The sequence below is a fragment of the Polypterus senegalus genome, chromosome 10, assembly GCF_016835505.1.
Source record: "Polypterus senegalus isolate Bchr_013 chromosome 10, ASM1683550v1, whole genome shotgun sequence".
Lineage (NCBI taxonomy): Eukaryota > Metazoa > Chordata > Cladistia > Polypteriformes > Polypteridae > Polypterus > Polypterus senegalus.
In genome coordinates this window covers 61,081,825-61,106,391 of record NC_053163.1, presented here as the reverse complement: position 1 = coordinate 61,106,391, position 24,567 = coordinate 61,081,825, and the positions used below count along the sequence as shown (strand labels likewise).

Genomic DNA, 24,567 nt, shown 5'->3' with positions numbered 1-24,567 from the left:
CTTACTCTCACTTTCTTTTGCAGCCTGCTAGCTTGTAATTTGTTGATATTTTTAAAAATAGAGCATTTATAGGAACCAGATTAGTTGTTAATGTTATCGTCCTTTTAAATACAAAGTGGATGGAGGAACTGCCACATCTGCTGCTGACTGCCTGCCTGTACATTCTTCCATTACGTCACATGCGTGAAAGTGAAGGTAAAGCCCGCGTTCCATTTATAACGGGCTCTGCACTCACTTCCCCATCGTGACCGCGATTGGTTACAGCGCGCAGCGGTCCCTTTCCTGTGGGCGGAGCCGTTCGCATAAAGTCAAATTGCTTTTTTGTTACCGTTAATTTTGTGTGTGGGTTACACGAGATTGGTTACACTTGTTATTTTTGTCACTGGCTATAAACAACTTTGGGCATGGATGCAGGTAATCACTTAGGAGGTAAGACAGTGATGTTTGGATGTTATCCTAATGCAACAGTTTTAAGAGTATTTTTTAGAATATTAAGTTATACTTTCATGTATTTGTATAGTGTAAACGCAATTGTATTGCGCTTAAACACTTTTGGAAGTTGTCTTTGCTATAAGAATGGCTTATTGCCTTTGGAAACTACCGTAAGTTCATAAGGATGACTGATGCTTAAACAAATTGATGTTACGTTTGAACCTATATTTTCACTGCCTCGGTTCTGAGTCCTGGGTTAGGTCCCAAAGTAATTGAGAAATCTAAACTGGCTCAGCGTGAATATGGATGTGTGCCTTAGTTGAACCCCGAGATGGGCTGAATTAGGCTTAGCTAAAGTCCGCTTACCATTAATTAACCGCAATCGAATTAAACAGGTTTGACAATAAGGTTGTATTATTAAGCTTAGGTCATTCTTTTTATTTCTTCAATAGACACGCTTATGCAATTTTCAACAACAGTGACCAGCAAGATTTAAATACATCTGTACATTTTAAATTACAATTACACTCCTTACTTTTGTATAGCGCTGACAGCTGGAGCAGAACGCTGTGAACAATTCTCAGGTAAAATACAAGTACATTATACGAAATACAGAACTAGTATACACAAAAATACAGATTTGTTAAAACAGACTGAGAACACGGCAGAAACATGATTATGATTAAATATAAATAGAAACTAACAATATCCTTCCAATGAGTGACTGAATTATGGCCGGTTCACAACGGAGGAGAATAAAACTGTAAAAGAGAAAGTCAAGAATAATCAGGAATTGGCAAACACTTTTTACACTATAATAACAAAAGAATTCCTCAAGCATCTATAGGTAAGTAGAGCTGGATAGTTCTGAAAGTTTCTTCATTTAAACACGACATATTTTATCCAATTGAGGGTTCTGTTGGATATGTGATACTAATGATCTTTTCTGGATTGAACAGAGAATGAACTCGAGGACCTGTTGAAGGAATTTGAAGACGTGATCGAGGATTTTAAGGCTCCAGCTGCCAAGAACCCTTCAGTTTATGAACGCCATTTGCAAGAAGCGAAACAGCAGAGCGGCACAGATAGTGGCTTCAGCGACTCCGATCACAGTAGGCTTTGTGTCCTTTTTTCATTTGCTTGGTGTCTGATGCTGCCTATATCTGACCTGCCCGTGCCCACCGTGAAATTGGATTTAGAAAGTTCATCAGATCGTCAGATGGAGAGGATGGATAGTTGGATGGATGGATGGATGGATGGATGAACAATCATGTCCCCCATTCCACCAGTTTTACTTAAAAGATCAAGGGAATGCAGGGGTTGTTAAGCACGATAATTAAATGATGATGATTAAAGTAAAAGCTGTTTAAAGAATTGTTAAAGAAATATTTAAAATCCTACATAAAAAATAATACTTTCAAACACGAAATCAGAAATGATACCGTTACTATGTGCAGATTTATACCACAATACCAATATCAATAACATGCCTGTGCTATTAGCCATGTTGTCAGTCTAATATGGAATATGATGTCACACATTAAAAAGGAGTAAATCGATCGAGGAGAAAGCTTAAACACAGCCATTGTTGAAGTGACACGTGAGTCTATCGACTTCTGAGAATTTGTTTTACTTCAGGGTATGGACGCGGGATTTCCTTTTTTATTTGCATGCTAAAATGACATCAAAATGCTATAGCTTGCTTGCATTGTAACCATATCCTTCCTGTTCAGTGTTACACTCCCACTTTTAAATAATGCCTTGTCTTAATCTTTTCCTCCTAAAATTGGCGAGCACGTTAGCATCGAACAGAAACAGTTACTGCCCTTACAATTGTGTTGTTATATTTAGGAATTAAACGGTCCCTTAAAAAGGTTTTATTCCAGCGTGATTAAACGGATTTATTACATTCGTGTTAAATATAGAGCAGCGTTAAGCACGCTAGCCTAAAAAGGATACTGCTTGAACACACCTTTCGGACTTGACGGATTTGTGTTAAAGAACAACAACAACAAAAAAATGTTATCGTATAATACATACATGGTGATACCTGCATAAATCTGTAAAAAGTTTAACAAACAAGAAAAGTGAACGTTCTGTATACTGTTACTGTGTATTAAATAACATTACCGAAAATGCTCAAAAAAGTGTTGATCACAACTCATCCATTTACGCCTGTGTGGCTCGGCGGCGCAGTTATTAGTGCTGCTGTCTTACTTGCCCAGTGCCCTTCATTCGAATCCAGTGGCTCAAGTGTAGTTTGTTCGTTCTTGCTACGCCTGCCCATGCAATCCGCTTTTCCATCCAAACTACCAAAAATATTTCATCTCGAATGGTCATTTTAAATAGGCTCATTCTAAATTGGCTCTGTGTGGGCAGAGCATATATTAAAGCCTGAGAGTGGATTTTATCCAAGGCTGTTTTCTGACTTGTGCCCGAAACTACAAGGATTGGGACTGGCCCGCAGCAACCATGAATTAAATCAAGCGGGATCCATAGTGTATAGTATGTAGTTAGTATTTTCATCAACATAATAATAATAATAATAATAATAATAATAATAATAATAATAATAATAATAATAATAATAAATGCCGATGACTGATGAAATTGGTTCCAACTACCTCGCTGTGGTGCCCTGGATAAGCGGGGTTGGAAGACAATGGTATGGATTTTGCTGCTTCAGATGCATTTGGCGGGACATGATATTATGTTGGGCTGCTCGTATTTAAGTGTATAAAGTGTATCGAGCGTAGTTTGACGATCAGTTTGTAATTTATTTCCACTGCCACGTTCATACAGGATTAAACCACGCCCATCTCTCTCAGAAAGTTACGGTCATGTTCTGAGTTTAAAGACTTCAGGACAAGTCACTCCAAGGTTCATTTTAAAGTCGACCGCAGGTACACCGCGTGCCATTAAAGAGTCCGAGGGGAAGCCCCTCGCATGTATATCCGTCAGTCAAAGTGGGATTCGATTAAATAGTTTGCATTAGAAATATCAATGGGAACCCCCCACCTTATCATCTGAAACTGCGCTTTCTTCATGCAAGCGGCTAGAAATAATGACAGAATATTATGTAGTTAAGATAACTGGAGCCGCCGCGGACCCCTCAGAATGATGGGTGTCAGAAAACGAGCGCCTGACTTGGTGAATACGTGGCTGTGTTCGGTGGTGGACTGGTGCCTTGTCCAGAGCGCTTTTCTACCCGACTGGCGATGCCAGCTGATAAAGAAAGCCCATCCGCTGTTAACAGAATGCCACTGAATTTGGAAAGAAAGACAAGAACGTGCCAAGTTTAGCCGATTCTTTAACGAACTTGAGTGACGGCTGCTGGTATTGCCCTGAGGTTTACTGTCAAACTTCAGATGTACTTTTTTTAGGCTATATTCTGTATTAATTTAATTTCTTATTTATTTTCCTGTGAAGTATTGTTTTGTATTTATTGCCTTTATTTTGTTGCCTTGGATTCCGCATTTCAGAGCTGTTTGTGAAGCTTTACTGATTGACAGTTATTCATATGAAAGAAAAAAATTAACTTGATTATGAAAGGCAAAATTTGTTGTAATAATTTAAAAGAATGCAGGCGGATGGATTGCCAAGGCATTTAAAACAATTTTGCTCCTTTACTGTAGGCGGCGTCTCTTCTGCCATAAGTAGCCTGAACAACAGTGAAGAGAATTTAAATAAGGTGGACACACTGGCGCCATCAAAAGGTAAAACATGAAACGTGTGCCTTGATATTGAATACATGTGATGTGTCAAAATGCTATGTGAAAAAATAACATTTAATAGACAGGATCTATTTTTATACTTTGTAGACAATGGAAAAATAGTGCATATTTTTACAAATGTGCATTTGCTTTTACTTTGATTCACCAAAAATGTTTACTTTTTTAACGCAGTTATTTGAGATCGCAGGCTACAAGTTAGCATTGACTTACCATTGAAACACATCTATTTAAGTCTTTATGTCAATAATCCACAGCACATTTTTTTGCTCTTGTAGACGTTTTCCTTCTCCCTGTGTCTCCCCAAAGATATTTGCTGTGGTGTGTGAGTGTGTGAGGGTTTTGGGGGCTGTGCCATATGATGGGCTGGCAACTTCCTTATCCAGGACTGTTTCCTGCCTTACACCCTTTGCTGCCTGGATATATCTGACTCCCTGTCACCTTGAACTTGGGCTGCTTTAAGAATATCTGTGTGAATTTTATATTCTCCTCACTATTATAAACACACTCCTGTGGGTTTCATTACAGGTTTTGCAATTGCAGTTGACCGAATGCCGCTCCTTACCCATGCTGATATTTTAATGGTGCAATCAAACCAACAATGATAATAATAATAATAATACATTTTATTTATATTGCACTTTCCCATGCTCAAGGTGCGTTGCTGGTAAACATTTTATATAGCAAAAATCAACTTTCATATGTTATAGAACAGCTGAACAAGTTGATTAGAAGTGTAGGACATTATTCTTCCAAACAAGCTTACTCCATTACAGAGTTGTGAAGAGTTCATATCATAAATATCATATCATAACATATTCTGATATTATAAGCCCAAACATACGCACCAGCACTGGATGGGGTGCCAGACTGTCACATTCACTCTAACTCTTCATTATTAGGATAAACTCTTTATATACTTGGGAAAAAAACAAAGGGACATGGAGAATATGTTGAATGGTTTAAGAAGGGCCATGTAATCAGATGCCATGAATACATCACCATTGCCATCAAAGTTACCAGGGAAATTGTGCTTTGAGTGGGACGCAGCACACAATGACCTCAAAAACAATCTGTCTAATAACAGTGTTATGTTGCCATGCATCTTTTTCTTACCTCCTAGAAGATTTTTGACATCCATACCCTAAGATATTGTTATGTATTTGGGGTGAAATTTAACAAATATGTGCAATCTAATCCAACATATACTGTAACCAAAACACACACGCTCACACAAAAAAGCAGCCATTTGACTTTAAACAATTAGCTGTGCCTTTCAGAAAGTAGCATGATAAAGGCGGTCTCTGTGGTAAACTATTTTTGAATGTGTGAAGCCCACTATAAACCCAAGCAAATATTGTACATTTTTTTGCACCTTAACCGGTAGTACAAACACAGAGAACTGTAAATTTGATGAAGACTATCATGTATAGGTAATTATTCAGTTAAGTAAGACTGTATCTCCATGGAAGATAATCCCTCAGTGACTCATTTGTAATGGTAATTTAAAATGTCTTGTTGACTACCAGATAACAGAGAACTACAGTTTTCAATTTTCTTTAAATGATCTAATAAGGAGACAATCTCTTCATCCTTAATTTTTTACCTACCTTACTTAGCCTTTATAAGGTTGTGTCAAGCTGGAGCCCATCCCTGCTGCACTGGGAGCAGGCCTAGAGCAAATCCTGGATTGAATGTCAGTGTATGGCATGAGACTTTTACCTCTTCACATGCTGATGTTGAGCCAACTTAAAGTCCTAAGTACCCTAACATGCACATCTTGTGGGGTCCGATGTGGAAGATCAGAGATAGATTTATTGTTATTCTTATCAGGGCATGATGGCGGCTCAGTGCTTAGTGCTTCTACCTTACACCTTCAAGTGATGTTCAGTTTTCCAGCCTAGAAGAGTCGGCATGTTCTTTTTACATCTGCATGTGCATATTTAGGTTTATAGTTTTACTCAAGCCTTAGAAAGAGATGCATGTTTTTACATTATTGTCAGCATCAGTGTTTAAATAAAGAAAATAGTTATCAAGCAAAAATTGCATAAATTTATTACCAGTCTGTAGGCCTACATTCTTAAAAATAATGCTTCTTTAATGGCACTATATGTTTCTTTGCCGGATTGTGCTGTTCCTTGTAAAGCTATTGCCTGACAAAGCCCCATTTTATTCAGGGTAGGGTTCTTTGCATATGAAGTTGGTTCTTTCTGCTTTAAAAAAAATACCTAAAATGTAAAAAAAACTCTGAAACACTTAATGTATGGCAGGTTATTTAGCAGGACACTAACAGATTAAGAACACCTGAACTTAGCCTGTGTTACTGTACTGTATGTATACAGCCAGAGTCCTTTTAAAATCCTGAGTCATTGGTATTTCCCAAATCTGTTACCATCTTGTCATAGTTATTTACTGTATGGTGCCTGTTATGGATTTAAATAAATAAAGGTTCTTTCAGGAAGCTTCATGTGAGTGGGTCTTTTTAGTACCAAAAATGGTTCACTCTGAAGAATCACTCTGGTAACTTTATTTTCTATAGTATACATTATCTGCAGATTTTCCAGGTTTCCTTGTGAAACTGAAACAACATTGTGTCACACGAATATGCTGGAAGATGTGAAGTTCAGCTCCTTCAGAATTCATGTCACAGCAGACCATGTGGTAAAGGTCAGCTCACAGAAAACACGCAGCAGGAATGCATTTAACCAGGAATAGGAAGAAGAAAAATTCTCTTCCTGAATTTAATATTTCACCACTGGATCGAATGAATTAGTGTGTCCGAAGGTGACAGGTCCTTCTTTAAAAAACAGTTTGCTTGGACGTGTGATTAAGATACCCTTTTAGCTTGCATAAAAATGTATACACCAATATTCATGTGTCCATTTTTTCAAAATGTGATGATGGTGAAGATGGTAAAGAATATTAGAGACAGTTATAATTATTTTGTTTATAAACTCTGCTTATTGGTAGTATAATATTTATATATTCAGTATGTGATGATCATCAGTGGAGCAGTGGTAGCGCTACTGTCTCACAGTAAGGAGACCTGGGTTCGCTTCCCGGGAATCAAGTTTGCATGTTCTCCCCGTGTCTGCGTGTGTTTCCTCCGGGTGCTCCGGTTTCCTCCCACAGTCCAAAGACATGCAGGTTAGGTGCATTGGCGGTCCTAAATTGTCCCTAGTGTGTGCTTGGTGTGTTGGTGTGTGTGCCCTGCGGTGGGCTAGCGCCCTCCCCGGGTTTGTTTCCTGCCTTGCGCCCTGTGCTGGCTGGGATTGGCTCCAGCAGACCCTGTGACCCTCTAGTTAGGATATAGCGGGTTGGATAATGGATGGATGGGTGATCACTGTGACAGCCTTTAGGCTTTAGTTGGACAGGAATTTTCATTTTTTAAGCAAGCTGCTTACTGTTGTGAAAGTTGCTTGGAATATAGACAGAGACAGACTCAGCATGTCCCAAAACACACACTTTTATTTTGTTTCTTCTTCCTCTGCACAGCACAATGCACAGTTCTTAACAGCACACACAGTGCACACATTAACATGAATAATGCTCACAGATTCTCTTCTTGCTTCTGCCACCTCTACTCCTCGCAAACTCTGTCCTCTAACACCTGACTCCAACTCCCTGAATTGAGTGAGGCGGCCCCTTTTATGTTGCACCCAGATGTTCTCCAGGTGCTCCCTGATGACTTTCCTGCAACACTTCCTTGTGTGGCCGAAATACTGCAGTCAATGGCTCTGGAACCATCCATGTGCCCCCTGGAGGTGGCAATGGCCCCCCATAAAGTTGAGCGTCCAAGCTTCGCGGCCCCCATGCAATCCAGGGGGGCTGCCCTCTTGAGTCCTGGGGAAGATGCTGCACCTCTCCCGGTCCTTCCCTTCTCCATATATCCCGGCGGGGCAAGGTCCCTGGTCGTCTATTACACTGTATTATATCTGTAGTATCTGTCCTTAAAGAAATATATCTTTGTTAGATGATGTGCCAAAAAGGTATTCATGAAAACCACTGAATGAAGTAGAAGTACTTAGCATCTTATACTATGTATGAAACTTTATATGTTCAACAATCGGTTCTTACAGAGTCACCATAAACAATTTACTAACTTATTATATGACTTAAAATGATGCATAATGTCTTGTATATACTGTAAGTGTAGAATGTGTACATATTTTATGTTAACTGATTAAAGTTTGGAATCTAAAATAATAAGTAATAAAGATCCAGGATTAACTTTACATACAATTTTAAATGTTTTTACTAATATTTTCATAATTTTTTTTTTTTTTCAGCAAAACTTGGTGACACAAGGGATTTAGAAAATTTTATTGAAAATCTTGACAAAGAACTAGCCGGTAGGTATCATTATTTGGTGTAAATGCATTCTTTTGTCCTGCATATGTAAACACTGATTCAGTTTAGTATCACTTAGAGCCTGTGATGAAGTTGAAGAGTATTAATATAATGCTTAGCTAAATATTTGTTTCAAACTCTCCATTGACTAAACTGTTCATAAAATAAATCTGAAGTCAAACTCTTATTTTGATCCAAAAAATACTTCTAAGGAGATGTGTGCTATAAATTTTACAATATAAGAATCCTAGAAGTCCATAAAGTATAAAGAATCCCTGATGCAATTTCATACATCAGGACTTCAGCTCTGATTCTTTACTGCTGCGGTATGCTAGCTTTAATTATAGCTCAAAAAATACATAAAACAATTGTCCCAGACAGATGAATAAATACATTTATCCTCAAAAGCATCCATAACTTTCCCTTTTTGATTTTTCTTAGAGCTTATCCCAAGTTCTTATTTGTGTAGCATCTGATTTATACTTCTGCATCGAGCCTACACTGTAGCTACACTGTACTCTGCTTCACTTATGACGTATCTACAGCGCAGCCTGACATGCGTCTCTTTAAAAATGTGATTTTTAACCCAACACAGACCCCAACGACTCCTTCTGGCCAGTTTGGTAACTATGTATTTCCTGATATGCATTTCTTTTGTCTTCCAGTTTGGAAGTTGGCAAACATTTATAAAAATGGAAATAAGTGAGGGACCATTACATTCGCCTACAGAAGAAAATGTATAGCAACTTATTTTTCCTGGGGATCCTGAAATGAAAAAACTACCTGCTTTTTAATGGATCATTCATTTTCTTGTACACTGCAAAAACAGCTACAGCAGTAGGCTCGATACAAAAGTATAAATCAGCCTTAAGTTGTAAACTGCTGTATCGTCTTCTCCCTTTAAGTTTCTCCTTACTTTTGGACAGGTTGTTTAATTCTATTATTACTTAAGAATACTATTTTCATAAAGAAGGATCAGGATCTGGCTGCCCTGAAGTCTAACCAGAAAAAAGTAGATCTTCATCAGCAACACTGCTTGGCTGTGTCAGACCCATGCAATTTTCTTGTTCATCCTTTCCATTTTAATCTAACATATCACACTTAGATGTATTAATATCAGATATCAGAAGTTAGCTATATAGATACTGTATTAGGGATAACATTTATCACTTATGTTATTTTGCCATAGAATGACACTGTGACTTAGTCTCCTTGGTTCAAATGTCAAAATCTGTTTGGCTTTTTCATATTCTCCCTTACCTACATAACAGAAAAAGGGCAGATTATGATAAATGATAACTTCTCGATCATGGTAGGTGTCTAGTTTCTACTAGGGCAAATATGTTGTGTGACATTGAGGCTGAGGGTGCTGGAGGATAGAAGTCACACCAGTCTAAGCCCTTTGGATGACATTAGCAAAGGATTAAAAGCGACTGTACGGGCATGTAGTCTATGTGTTTAGCCAGAAGGGTTATAATCACGGAAGGCAATAGACCTTTGGGTGTGGAATGAATTCCCATGTTTAGATAAACTTTGTAAGAGTGCTGGAAACAGAAAAAGACCGAATAGTGCAGGGACAGAGAGGGCAAGACGAGCATAAGCAGGATGAAGAAACAGATTTACTTTGTTAGTTTCCTTACAGTTTCTGATGCCCACACAGGGGGAGAAAGATGGTAAGCAAATTGGTAACAGCAGAGACAGTGACGCATTACAAGCTACCAACCAAGTACCTGCACTGCATCTGCTGTAGTATCAATTATGACGTATTGTAACTGATATACAAATATATATATAAAAAAAACCTACAGGGACATACAGTAGGGTTCCTGAGTATATCTCAGAATCATTGGGAGCAAAGCAGGATACACCAAGGAGAGACAAGAAAACATGCACTGATAACAAAAGATGGCATAGCCTAGGATCAGTAAGCCTGTAACTGTTCTGCCACCAGAAGTGAGAGTGAGATATGGCCTGGACCAGAGGGACACACACTCATAAATTGATGAATATGTTCTCAGTGTATATTATATAAAACCTAAGGTAAAGTGGTATCAAACTACACATGCTAAAGCTAAAAATGCAGTAGGGCAGTCAACAGGAATCATCTCTACCTTGTATGAACTGAGGCCCAAGATTGAATTGTGAGGCCTGCATATTCATGCCATGCTGTCCTGCTGCATTGTCATTAGTCCTTCACATTGAATTAGTGAAACCAGAATTTTTCAGCATCCATAAATGGTAGAATAATATTTCTGTCAAAAATAAGTTTTTACCTTGATCACGTTTTTGGTTGGCAGGTTTTTATTTCCCTGTGACACTGACTAGGAGCTGAAAGTGGATGAAGAAAAATGCAAAAACATTTCTGCATTTTGTGTGGTTAATCTTTCTTTTCATAAAGGTCTTTGCAAAGGTGTTTACATGAATTTATCTAATAATAGAACACTTATCTGTGTGTCTCAAACTGTAAATATGGACTTCTGTGCTATCAATTCACTGTTTACAGTTTGGCTTTTATTTATTTTTATTTTATTTATTGGTTTACTGCTCCCACCATGATCAACAACATTCATAAAGTACACAGTGTTCTGCATTATGATTTGAACTACCTTGTTGGAACAATGTGTCCTAGCTGAGATGGGTGCTTTGTGCCAGAAGATAATCCACTTGAGACTTGCTTACCTGCTTCACCGAGTAAAGGGATAGAAAAGGATGATTGCTTTGGAGGGAAATGCTACTTGGTGTGATGGTTCTGAGCTTCCTAAAAGGTGCTGTCTGCAGTGGGCTGATGAATTCATCAAAGCTTTAGTTCCGCTTTGCTGAGAGAAATGTGTGGCATGCTTGCTTTGCTTGCTGTGAAGAGGTTTTAGTTAATGGAGAGAAGTATGAAAATGTGTGAAGGCAGGTACTTACTGCACTCTGCTAGTAGAGAGTAATTCATTACTAAGACTATTAAGGACCCAAGCAATTAGCAGGAAACACTGACGCCTGACTCATTCTGTACTACTAGACCAGAGTTTCTTCCTCTGCATCTTATGACTAATGTCTTCTCATTATGTACGTCTTTTTCTTTTTTTTCTTCCAGAGATGTATTCTGAATGAAAAACCTTTCACTTGAAATAACAGCTCCACTCTCAAAATGAACTGTTTTGCAAACTAAGAAGAAGTGATCTGATTCAATGTTGTCTATTTTTACAGCAAGAAAATACTTGTTTTACAGAACAAGCACTAGACTGTTCTTTAAATATGTCAATACAGTAACTAAAATGTCCATGTGAAGAAGTGAAGAAAATGGATGTTTGAAAAGTTCATTTTGCATGTATATATATACACAATCCACCTTCTCAGAAAGTTGCCCCTGGGTAGCCATGGCTCACTTTTAAATAGGCCTCTGTATTTGCTGACAACGCCCATAAAAGGAAAGAAACAATGCGAAATTAAAACACACTAGTCACAATAAAGAAGTACTGTAACACAAATTTTACTTTCAATTGGCTTGCTGTTAAAACATCAACATTCATCTAGGATTACAAGACCATACTCTCTGCAGTTTCATACGTTGAGCTAAGAAGCCACTTTTAGGGAGCTCCATTGTAAGTAGCTATGGTCATCGTTTGATTGGAGAGATGAGTAATCTTTGTGTTTTTCATATAGGAGTTAGCAGTCTTAGAAATCCCTGTCACTGAACCTCTGACTTATGAGGTAGTATGCATAAGGTAGGTAGTTCCAAGCTTCTCTCCTCCTCAATGTCCCTAATTTAGAATGCATTGTACTGTAGATGTAGTCTGATATATAGTTTTTATGTAAAGAGCGTATATCTGAAGCCGTTTCGGTGGTAAAGTCTCATACAACTCACATCCTACCAGGCTCACGTCTAAAGCTCATGCAGACTCCCCATGTCCTGTGTGTACCGAGGCAGTGTTTTTCAACACTGGTGGTGTCACGTCCAAGTTTTTCCCATGCTGTTGTGTTTGCAAACAGCTGTTTTTCACCCTCTGTGAATTTAGCGTGATCGTCTGAGTGGCAGGAGAGGGGTTAGTACCCTCCAGTGAATCAAGTATGATCATCAAAGTGGAGGTCCAGGATCGATTACAATCTACCCACGATGCTGCTGCTGAGAATCTAGCACGATCATCAAACTTGCAGCTGCAATGCAATGTTCTAAGCTATGCATGTTAGCTTAATTAGCTATGGACACACAATGTTTCTAGTATAAGCTATAGCGCCACGTTACTCTGAAGTAGAGGAAGTGAATTCAAAACATGAATGGCAAACATATCTGAAGTGCTACTGTTTTCAAGCTTGTTGCCAACTTTTTTGCTTTCTTTGGGCCAATCACAGCCATCATAATTCTCTCTTATTACTGCTTCAGCTGATATAACCAAAAGGAATATTTCTCCTGCATCAGGAGACAAATGGTTGTGATTTATATAGCAGAGTCCTTTCACTATCTCATTATTTGCGGCTCCATCCGTAATTTAATTGACTTGGTCTGACTCCTTGTTTACTTCTACTAAAAGCTACTGCAAAAATTCCCACTGACATTTAAACTACTTTTCCATAAAAACCAAAGAAAGACAGTTAAAAGAGCCATAAAACATAGTTATTTTCCAGAGTAAATGTTTAATATCTTTTGGAAAAATACGTCAAGGGGCTACACTTGACAACAGAATCCACAGCATAAGACGTAAGATTCAAAATGCAAAAGGAGTAATGTAGAGAACTAGTCCACAAAGTCTCTGGGTTCAGACAGGGAAATACAAATGACAGACAATAGCAGACTTGTGCACTTCTGATAGGCAAGTTCTTCTTACCCAACCTCTTCTAAAGCACGACCTCTGTCCCCTAGCATTTCCCGAGAATCTGATTACAAATGATGCTTCCCATTCCAGCTAATTGGTTCATCCTGTTTATACTATGTTATAAAACATGAAAAGCATTGTTTCCATGAAAGACTGATTGTAAATAATATCAAAGTTGTTTTATATTTTTTGTGTGTAACGTTTGTACATGTGACTGCATATAAATAAGCCTTAATAAATGCTGTAAATGTCAATAAAATCTGTCGTTTCCTTAGACATAAAGTCTGAGGCAGCTACTTTCATGGGCAAACGTCGTACAATTTGTGCAACTCATCTGTTCTATTGTTGGCAGATGCAGAGTGCAAGTTTTTTGCTTATTTAGACAGATTGTGTGTGTGGTTGCTAATCTCTACTTCCTGACTTTGTAGTTATACCATTTGATATCCATTCAAACAAGCAAGGAAGGAAGAGAGTCAAACTCAAATAATAAAACGCAGTGAAAAATCACATTTGACCAAAATGTCAGCACTTTTGAATGGTTGCACAAGACATTTCTTTTTTTGCTGTATTCTTCCTTTCAGGATTATTGTCTGTCGTGGTTAGAAATAGGCATGTGTTTGACAAAATTAAGAGCTGCTGTTTTCAGGTACTCGGTGACTGACATTATATTGAAATATTATAAATAACATTGATTGATAGAGTGGTGGATAGATAGCAAGAGCAGCATCTCATAAAGTGCTAGTTCAGTTCCACCATGCTCTGAATTATTTATTTTTTGTGATCAGTTTTGTATTGATAAAAATGAAATGTAGTACAGAAAAGGAAACCAACAATAACAATAATAATTTTTAGGCTATGTAAGAACAAAACAAAACCACCCTCCTACCATGTTGTAGTAGCTTTGCCTTGATTATGAATGTTAAGTCACTCCATTGAGATGAAATCTGCTGTGTTGAGACATGCAGACTACATTCTTATTTAATTTATTAGGCACAACTACCAGTGGATAAGCTCTAATGCAGTGCTCCGCAACCGGTGTGCCACGGCACACTGGTGTGCCTTGAGCCGATACAGGTGTGACGCGGTCAAATAAGACAAATTTCTAACTAAATAATATTTCAACGGTCCTCCTTAGAAACACAATAACGAGAATACGTGCAATGAAATATTCGTGTAAATAGCCTTTTAAAGGTTTCATAATTTTATGTGTCATTTCTCTGAAATAATAAATCCCATCGCCTGGCGCCTGGCGCCTGTCGCCTACGACGTAGGCCCTACGTAGTCACCAGACAGCTGCGTAGTATGCAGTTGCCCTCACCTAGATTCAATTCAAGCCGACGTATTAGTCATGCTACGTGGCATTCACTCGTCGCAATGATAGTAGTTATCATTCCTTACTATTAGTTGTGTTGCTGAATTGTGTATGGTTAGCGTTCTTCGTGTGATTCATATTTAGTTTTATACCCCTTTAAATATGGATACATTTTTATGTGGAAAAGATTCGTCTTCACGTACAGATGATGAAGAACCCAGAACAAGTGCAGCAAAAAAAAACAAAGAAGATTGTGAAAAGGAAGTACAATGAAGACTACATTCAATATGGATTCTTGTGGTGTGGTGACGAAACGGCTCCAAAGCCACAATGCATCATTTGCGGCAATCAGCTATCAAACGAGGCAATGGTACCCAGTAAACTAAATCGGCATCTAAATTCAAACCATCCCAGTTACGCCAAAAAAGACAAACAATATTTTCAGAGGCGCTTAGAACAAAATCAAAAACAGAAGCAATTTATGAAATCGGCCGTTACGGTTTCTGAAAAGGCCTTAGAAGCTAGCTACCATGTTGCAAAATTAATTGCACGTCAGAAAAGACCACATACTATTGGCGAAACACTTATTAAACCAGCATGCATGGAAATTGTTCAACTTATGCTTGGGCCCAATGAAGCTAAGGAAGTGAATAAAGTTTTGTTGTCTGCCGATACTGTTAAAAGACGTATTCATGACATGTCAAGCAATATTTTAGGAACACTGATTAGAAAACTGATATTGGCTGAAAAATTTGCGCTTCAAATCGACAAATCAACCGATATTAAAAATAAAGCACAACTGATAGCTATTGTACGTTTCGTTGACGAGGACTTTATTAAAGAACATTACTTATTTTGTAAGGAGGTTCCAGAGCGAACTACCGGTGAAGAAATTTTCAAAGTAACCGATGATTTCTTCAAAATATATAATACTAGCAAAATACCCGCGCTTCGCAGCGGAGAAGTAGTGTGTTAAAGAAGTTATGAAAAAGAAAAGGAAACATTTTGAAAATAACGTAACATGATTGTCAATGTAATTGTTTTGTCACTGTTGTGAGTGATGAGTGTTGTTGTCATATATATATATATATATATATATATATATATATACACACACACACATAAATATATATATATATACATATCTATACATATACACATATATACATACATACATATATATATACATACATACACACACATATATACACACAAATACATATATACATACATACACACACACATATATAAACATATATATACATATACATACATATCTACATATATACACACACAGCTATTTCGTATCAGTGCAATACGCTGCATTTGTTAAAACGGATGACTCCCGCTCTTACATGCAAGTCTGTGGATATTATGAACTATCGATTTGTTCAAGTTCTATTTAAATTTTAAATAGAAGGAATTTTTATTTAGTCGACAGAAATATCTTTGGTAGGAATGGTAAAAACAGACAGGAATATTATTCGTGAATAAATCAACTCAAACCTTAAACAACTTATAATATTTTGCTCTCCATAAAAATATATCCTGTCTAAATTATACAAGTTAGAAATAAAGTAAACGTTAAAAGAACAAACATTCAAATTTCTTTACTCTTATGTAATTTTATATAAAAAAAAACTTAGATTTTAAATATCCCAAAAGATTTTGCTCTCCATAAAAATATATCCTGTCAAAATTATACAAATTCAAATATGAACATGCTGCATAACAAAACCTGGAAATATAAATAAAATGTGTTCCTTTCAGCAATAACAAATCAAATCATTCAGTTGTCTTTGCTCATATGTCATTTTAGAGCTGGACGCCTGGCATCTTTTTGGCCACAAGTTCGTTTCTGTTTGCTGTGAGGTTCTGTGTTGTGGAGATTCTCAGGATGGATTGCAGGTGCTCATCAGTGAGGCGACTCCTGTGTGCTGTTTTGTTAGTCTTTATCACTGAGAAGAGCTTCTCACACAGATATGTGCTACCAAACATGCACAAGGTTCGAGCCGCATGTAGACGGACTTTTTGTTCTTCAAAGTCACCAAAGCGCCGTGCAAACTCAGTGCGCAGCGCGCAGTTTATCAGCAAAGTGCGATTTGGGAACACCGTAGTGACGACTTGGTTTAACATTACTTGGCAACAGGGAAAGTGGGGCAAGGTGCACTGGTGCATTTGTGTCTCCCATAAAAGCAGCTTCACTTGAAATCACTTTGTGATTGTGCACGGGTTAAAACGTCCGCTGAAGTGTCAGATTCTTATTTAATTATCTGCTTTCTGTATCTTCTGCATTGCATTCAGGTTACCCTGATGTTTTATCTCATAGTGCCGTCTTAGATTAAATTCTGTAATTACAGCCACATTAGCTCCACAAATGAGACACACGGGTTCAGTAAACATATACTCAGCCTCCCATCGGTTTTTAAAGGCTCTATTTTCAGAATCAACTTTTCTCTTCAGCATCGTGTGAGCTAGCTTCGCAATAACTTGTTCGGCAAGGCGGCTGAAGCGCTGCATTATGGGATCTGTAGTTTATTGTGTTACCAGCGCTTCATATACCCGGCTTTAATAACAATAATACAGTATATAAAATGATCTCGGGCGGATATAATTACACGCCGGGCGGATGTGGCCCGCGCCCTTGAGTTTGACACATATGGACTAAATAGAACTTGAAAAGATATATTTTTTCAAATGTGATCGCAATTCAAATAGAGTTGACGCGCACTACAGCCTGCATCCTCCCTCGCTGTTACTTTTTTACCGTTCATCTAATGAATACACTGAGTATGGCTTTACCAAAACAATCATTGATGGCGAATAAAGTATCCATTATTCGAGTATGTAGATCGGGTTATATATATATATATACATATATATACCCGCGTATCGCAGCGGAGAAGTAGTGTGTTAAAAAGCTAGAAAAGAAAAGGGAACATTTTAAAAATAACGTAACATGACTGTCAATATACAGTATTTGTTTTGTGAGTGTTACTGAGTGTTGCTGTCATCAAGGATTTGATTATCATTATTTCTTTCAATCAGGTTCGTATTTGTAGGATGTGTTGTGTTCAAGTTACATTCCGTGTTTGTCAATCGTTGTAAAGATGACAGGTTTCATTCATCGATTCGTTTCTTACTGCATCAATAAACAGCTCGTCTTCTTCTTTATCTGAGACCTGACACACTGCATGCACGGTTTTTTTACACTGTCTTCCTTTAGCGGACATTGACTTTTTCCAACGTGTGCTTTGTTTCCGCAGTAGCTGGATTTATGAATATGCTTATCAGACGCTTCATATTTTTGCTGCCTTTTCAATTGTGTAATTCGGTTTTGTTCAGCTCTTTGGAACTGTTGCTTTTATCTGTGCACGCGTCAGTTCACGTGAGCCGCTCGGTGTACATGCATCGAAGGTTCCCAGCTGTGCTGCTGCCATCTCGTGCTATGTCCATGGCTGTATTTAATGTTACCTTAGTCCTGGCACTTAAAACTTTCTCTCGCAGTTTTGCTGAGTTTGTGTCAAACACCACCCTGACCATCTCATCTTCCTCTCCATAAACACAGTCCTTCACCCGTGAATATTTACCCGTGGCAGTTTGCTATTGGATTGCCGCTGACGGACGGCCTTATATGGGCAGGCACTAAATTACAAACGCCAGCGGCAGCCTGTCTATAAACTTAATTTAAAGTGTAGGTTTACATCGTGCTTTGTTTCAAGTAGCAGAACTCATGAATATGGTTGTATATGTCACTCGCTCGCTTCTTATTGTTTCGCTGCCTTCTCAATTCTATAATGCATGTTTTCTTCAGCGGTTTTTCGAGGTCTTCCTGGTTTTCTATGTACTGCGTGATTACGTGGGAGGCGTGATGATGTCACACGAAACTCCGCCCCCACGGCGTTGAAGCTCATCTCCATTACAGTAAATGGAGAAAAACAGCTTCCAGTTATGACCATTACACGTAGAATTTCGATATAAAACCTGCCCAACTTTTGTAAGGAAGCTGTAAGGAATGAACCTGCCAAATTTCAGCCTTCCACCCACACGGGAAGTTGGAGAATTAGTGATGAGTCAGTGAGTGAGTGAGTCAGTGAGTGAGTGAGTGAGTGAGTGAGTGAGTGAGTGAGGGCTTTGCCTTTTATTAGTATAGATTCAATGGAGCAATTGCATTGCTATTTGCACGGATGGCGCTGCGGCAATGACGGGTAGTAAAAAAGGTTTTGTCTCTTGTGTAAAACAAAAAAATCCGATAATACAAATTACACACTGCTGCATACATCGGGAAGCATTGATGGTCAAGAATTTGCCAGAGGAACTTTTGAACATGATGAATGAATGCATTAAAATCATAAACATAATTAAATCGAGAGCCCTAAATTCGCGAATCTTTGGAATACTCTGTGCAGAAATGGGAGCCGAATATGAATCCTTATTGTTTTATACTGAAGTTCGTTGGCTATCCCGAGGCAAAGTTTTGGCTAGATTGTTTGAGCTTCGCTACAAGGTGTGTGAGTTTCTTTTAGATCAAAATATGCCTGAACTATACCAGCGCCTCGATGATAATTAATGGATAGCCAAACTTGCATACATGGCTGATATATTCGAGCATCTGAATGAACTTAATAAAAAAATGCAAGGACGGAATGAGAATATATTGACGTGCTCCGATTAATTACAGGGGTTAAAAAAAAAACTTTGGCAGGAAGAGCAACCATAGTACGATTGAAAACAAGGAATTAATTGTGGATTTGGCCCAACAACATTTAAGTATGCTTCAGCAGAAATTTGATTACTATTTTTATCCTATTAATACGGAACAATATGATTGGATTCGAAATCCTTTTGCAATCAATGCAATAAATTCTACGGAAGCACTGTCACTGCAAATTCAAGAGGAATTTATAGAATTAAGTAATGACGGGGCGTTAAAACTTCATTTCGCCGAAGTTCCATTAGATGTTTTCTGGATTTCCGTTAAGAAAGAATATGCTTGCATTTCCGACAAGGCCATCCTAACACTACTTCCATTTTCAACGACATATTCATGTGAGCAAAGTTTTTCAACTCTTGTGTTAATTAAAAATGATAAGTGGTCATGCTTAAAAGATCTTGACCAAGAACTTCGGGTTGCGCTGTCAAATATTGAGCCGAATATAAAACTTTTGTGTTCACTGAAACAAGCGCAGGTATCACATTAATCAGTCATTATGTTATAATAATTATTAAGATTGCATAAAAGTAAATATAGTATAGTTTTTATGTATGTATACTTATAATAAATGTATACTTATAATAAAAAATGAAAATTTATTGTAAAATTTGTGTATTAAATTAATATCTATATATCAGTGGCGTAGCTGGAGATCATGTTGCCCAGGCGGTGAAAAGTTTGACGCCCCAAAGCTGAAAGAAATTTTTTTTTGCGCCTCCTCAAGGAACAAAAAAAAAAAAGAAACTACCGTAGTTTGGATGCCCCTAAATAGCTGGCGCTTGGAGTGGACATCGACACCCCACTAGCCCTAGCTATGCCACTGCTATATATTTTAGCTTTTGACATGCCGCGGAATTCTAGGAAGAACTTTGGTGTGTCGTAGGTGCGAAAAGGTTGCGGAGCACTGCTCTAATGCATAGAATACAGTGGTTTGGTCAGTGTTGATCCAGATTTTTTGGCCCGTGGATCAAGTGGACATAGGTAAATGTAAACATTCCGATATTCAACTGGCTGTCCCTTCTGACACATAAGTGGATTAAGCAGAATTAACAAATGCATAATAAAAAGGATTTTTTTTGCTGAAGAGTGTAGTGTTTTCCCAGTGACAATGAAACTAAATATCATGTTAAATCTGGTACATGTTACAACCAAAACTTTAATAACAATTTATATGCATAAAAGTACCACCAAGAATAGTATTTTCAGGATGCCAAAGGTTTAGAAGGTCAAGAATGAGGCCCATAAATATCCTAGAAGATAAAGAGACACATGTAGTGGCAGGGATCATGCACGCCACCATGCCAACACAGAAGGAAGACCACCAGAGGAGTGTGGTAAGCCCTGTATGTGCTCTGGTTGTCTCCGAGGCAGAGTCCCTCAGGAAGCAGAAAGACAAAATGAGTGCCTGGATGTAAGTATGTAGTGCTCCCCATGGGCATAGTCAGGTTAAATAAAAGGGAAAATTATTTGTGCCAAAGTGATTAACTTCTTTGTTAACTACTTTGACTTGCAATATATAATGTAAGTGGGCTATTTAGTTTTTGCACAGTATTGTCATGTCATAATTAAAGAAACATATCAACCAACAAAATGATTGCTTTTTCACGACAGCACATATTTTTTTGTCAGTTTAAAATGCAATAATAATGTGTATTGCATTCTGATTCATATTCATAGATTACATGCCATAATTACATGTGGACTGCATCTTGCTCCATCTTTTGATGCCAATTGGTCATTTGATTACTTTTAGTTTTAGCACAATTAAAGTGAGGTCTCGAATCGAAATGCAGTACACACTAAGAAACTTGTCCATGCGTTTATCACATCCCGCATCAATTATTGTAACTCCCTACTGGCAGGTGCCTCTTCAAATCTTTTATCACATTTCCAGTTAATTCAAAAAGCTGCTGCAAGAGTCCTTACGTGAACCAGCAACAGTGAGCACATGACTCCCATCCTGCTTCACTTCCACTGGCTCCCTGTGTCTTACAGGATTGAGTATAAAATACTATTAATCTATATATCCATCCATCATCCAACCCCCTATATCCTAACTACAGGGTCATGGTGGTCTGCTGAAGTCAATCCCAGCCAACACAGGGTGCAAGGCAGGAAACAAACCCCAGGCAGGACGCCAGCCCACCACAGGGCACACACACACTCACACACACTAGAGACAATTTAGAATCGCGAATGCACCTAACCTGCATGTATTTGGACTGTGGGAGGAAACCCACGCAGACACGGGGAGAACATGCAAACTCCATGCAGGGAGGACCCAGAAAGCGAACCCAGGTCTCCTAACTGCGAGGCAGCAGCGCTACCCACCACGCCAACGTGCCGGCCTTAATCTATATATATAAAATCCAAATACAACTGACTCACTCATCATGAAATCTCCTGAACCATGAGGACTTGAAATTTGGAATGTAGGTTACCCTTGGCCCATAAATATAAATCTATAATTTGCTTGAACATTCTGTTGATTTTGCAACTTTCTCATTGCGTTAAGTATCATAGTTCACTTGCGGTATTGATTTATGAGCACAAATCCGAGAGAGACTCATCGGGCTGTGGAGGGGGGTTTAGGACCCTCCTCACTCACTCACGCATCTGCCTCAGGGCATAACCTTCACTCTGCTTAGTTAGCGAACGAGAGAACTACTTAATGGATTTAGATCTTTTTTTTCTATGAATTGCTTGAACATTCTTTTGATTTTGTGACTTCTCTCATTGCGCTAACAATCATAGTTTGCTTGCAGGAGCAATATATTCGTGCTAATTCAAGACAGAGGCTGTGGGCCGAGGGGAGGGGAAAGAGTGATGTCAGGAGTAGAGAGCTGGGCCAGGCCCTCCTCACTGTCCTGCTTCACTCATATGCGGGCAAAGCCATGGGGGATGGCTAGTTACCTATAAAGCTTTAAATGGCCTTTCACCGGACTATATCAGTGACTACTCCATCACTATGTTGCTGTTCACTCACTAAGGTCCTCTGATTCTGGCAAACTGCACTCTATGGGAGACAGGGACTTCATTTCTACAGTGCCCAGACTTTGGAATGATCTCCCGAAATTAGTTAGCTCAGCTGACACAATTCATTCTTTTAAAAAACAGCTTAAAACTCATCTGTTCAGGAAGGCTTTTAACCTAACCTAACATTCTTTCAGTTTACCTCTCTGTCCTGATGCTCAGGCTAATTTGTGTGTGAGTGTTTTATCATAAATTAGGTGATGTAGATATAGTGCAGCTGTCAGAGTTACATTTTTATGGTTGGGGTGCATACAGACTTAGTGACCTACTCAGGATCACACAGTGTTGGAGATTGAATTGGTAACATTGAGCATTACACTCCATTTTCTTGAACCTTGAGTCTTTTTCTGGACTGATATCCCACTGTCTGACACTGTCTGTAAAAGCAGTCCCTATCTGAAAGCCGTCAACAGCAACCAACAAATGATGCAGTTCAGCAGAGAAGCCTTTGCCTTGTCCTTGACCCCAGGAAAACAGAAAAAACAAGAAAAAGCATTGTGTGTAGTAAAGTAGGAGAAAGTCTGAGTGCTACGTCATGGCTTCAGACAAGGCAATCTCTATATTAGTAAGGAGCTGAGGGTTTGCTTTCTTGAAGTGTAATTTATGTGAGTGACATAGTGCCTCTTCTAAACACCACTGACACACAGAATGGGTTGTATTTATCTCCTAAATTATTTTTTATTCTCTGGGCTCAAAACATTTTATATGCTAGTTAATCGCAGGTCAGTAACGGCAATACCTTTTTCCCTCTGTATTTTAAACTGTTGTTTGCATGGCATATGCATTTTTCAAGTATTTGCATCACACTGAGAGCTGAAATTAAGAATGTGGGGATGAACATCGAATACTCAAGTACGTTTTACTGGTTAAGACGGTGTGCAGCTCTCCTTGACAAGTTGACAATCAATCTGTAAATTCCTACCAAGAGGCTGCCTTTGGCAGTATGTTACATGCTTTTTTGAAGTCTAAGCAGTTCAATCTTATTTATGCACTTAGTGTTTCAGCAGTTCTGCAATGATATTCCAAGCCATCTGGAACATTCATTTAGCAGAAGAAGTCATTTTTTTACTCAAAGTGAATATTTCTAAGTGTGATATTCTTTACACATTAAAAAAAATGTTTTCTGAGTTGAGAGTTTTCAATTACAAAGAATAAAATAAACACACAATTGCTCAGAAAACCCCAGACATGATTTTTCATTCACTGGTAAATAATCATGAAAGGATTTGTTATTTAAAAATTGAATTGGATACAGGCAATTTGTTTTTTGATATACAGTATAATTAAAAGTCAGATACTTCATTTTTGGCATCTTCAGAGTAACTATTCATTTAGGAACATATTTTCAACAAATGTGATCATTAAATATTTTCTTGTTAATTTAAGTATTAAGTGAATGTTGACCTGCATCCTTTCTATTCAATGTCATATTCATCTAAACTAGTTGTTTAAGTATCCAGAGAATTTAGCTTTCACAAGTCTATCAGAAACTACCCACATTAGGTTTTCAACAGTCAGTGACTTCACTTCATTCAATTTAAAATATTATCAGAGCATTATGAAAGCATTCTAGGCATCAAGAACTGAACTGAACTGAAACCTTCTTCTTCTTCTTCTTCCACTTCTATCGTATGTGGAGTCGATACGCTTGATTAGTCTTCTCCAAACAGCTTGGTCCTGCAATGGCACTGCAGCAAATGATAGCTTCTGATTATTGATATATTTTCTTACCTTGGATATTTCAGCACATGTAGAACTTGAAATGGGCCCGTAAGCACCAGAATGGAGTACCAGCACTTCTCCGTTTTATGGGGTTGTGTACCAGCAGTGTTTTTGAGCATACCAGCTCATAACATCCAATTGAAATGAATTTCAGCTTATCTCTCCACTTTAAACTAGAAAGGAACTCTAGCTCTTTTCATGGTACTCTACATTCCAAGATTGTCAGGGTATTGTCAGTGTATTGCAGTACTCAAAACTCTAAGGAAAACCCCTGCCACTCTTTGACTGAATATCACTGTATTGAATGATTGTGGATTTCGCCACTCAAAGCTTCTGCTTCCTGAACTTCAGTTGTATAAACATTGATTGCCAGCACTTATTAATGTCCACTTCAGGCACTGAGTACAGGATAACTGGGAACCATAGCCTATCCCAGCAGGAAAAGTTGCAAGGGAGGAAACAACTTTGTTGGAA

At 38.2% G+C, this 24,567-nt stretch overlaps 1 protein-coding gene across 3 annotated transcripts; it reads left to right on the top strand.

Moving 5' to 3' along the window:
• The first annotated feature begins 326 nt into the window (after positions 1 to 326).
• On the top strand, positions 327 to 13,622 carry si:dkey-27i16.2 (regulator of cell cycle RGCC-like). 3 transcript variants are annotated; one of them, XM_039765820.1, is made up of 5 exons: positions 327 to 429; positions 1,392 to 1,544; positions 4,068 to 4,148; positions 8,453 to 8,515; positions 11,596 to 13,622. In XM_039765820.1, the coding sequence occupies exons 1-5, from the start codon at positions 405 to 407 to the stop codon at positions 11,610 to 11,612; spliced, it is 339 nt and encodes a 112-aa protein (XP_039621754.1). In that variant the 5' UTR covers positions 327 to 404; the 3' UTR covers positions 11,613 to 13,622. The 3 variants fall into 3 exon arrangements, with proteins under 3 accessions (XP_039621754.1, XP_039621752.1, XP_039621753.1); XM_039765818.1 differs by lacking the exon at positions 11,596 to 13,622 and adding an exon at positions 9,179 to 11,588; XM_039765819.1 differs by lacking the exon at positions 11,596 to 13,622 and adding an exon at positions 9,179 to 11,588 and having other exon boundaries at positions 333 to 414.
• The last annotated feature ends 10,945 nt before the right edge of the window (positions 13,623 to 24,567 follow it).

Bases quoted from the DNA above. Each gene is read 5' to 3' on its own strand.
- si:dkey-27i16.2 (XM_039765818.1), top strand. From the start codon at position 405: ATGGATGCAGGTAATCACTTAGGAG. The intron at 1,545-4,067 runs GTAGGCTTTGTG...CCTTTACTGTAG, and splicing joins CTTCAGCGACTCCGATCACA to GCGGCGTCTCTTCTGCCATA. The intron at 8,516-9,178 runs GTAGGTATCATT...TTTGTCTTCCAG, and splicing joins TCTTGACAAAGAACTAGCCG to TTTGGAAGTTGGCAAACATT.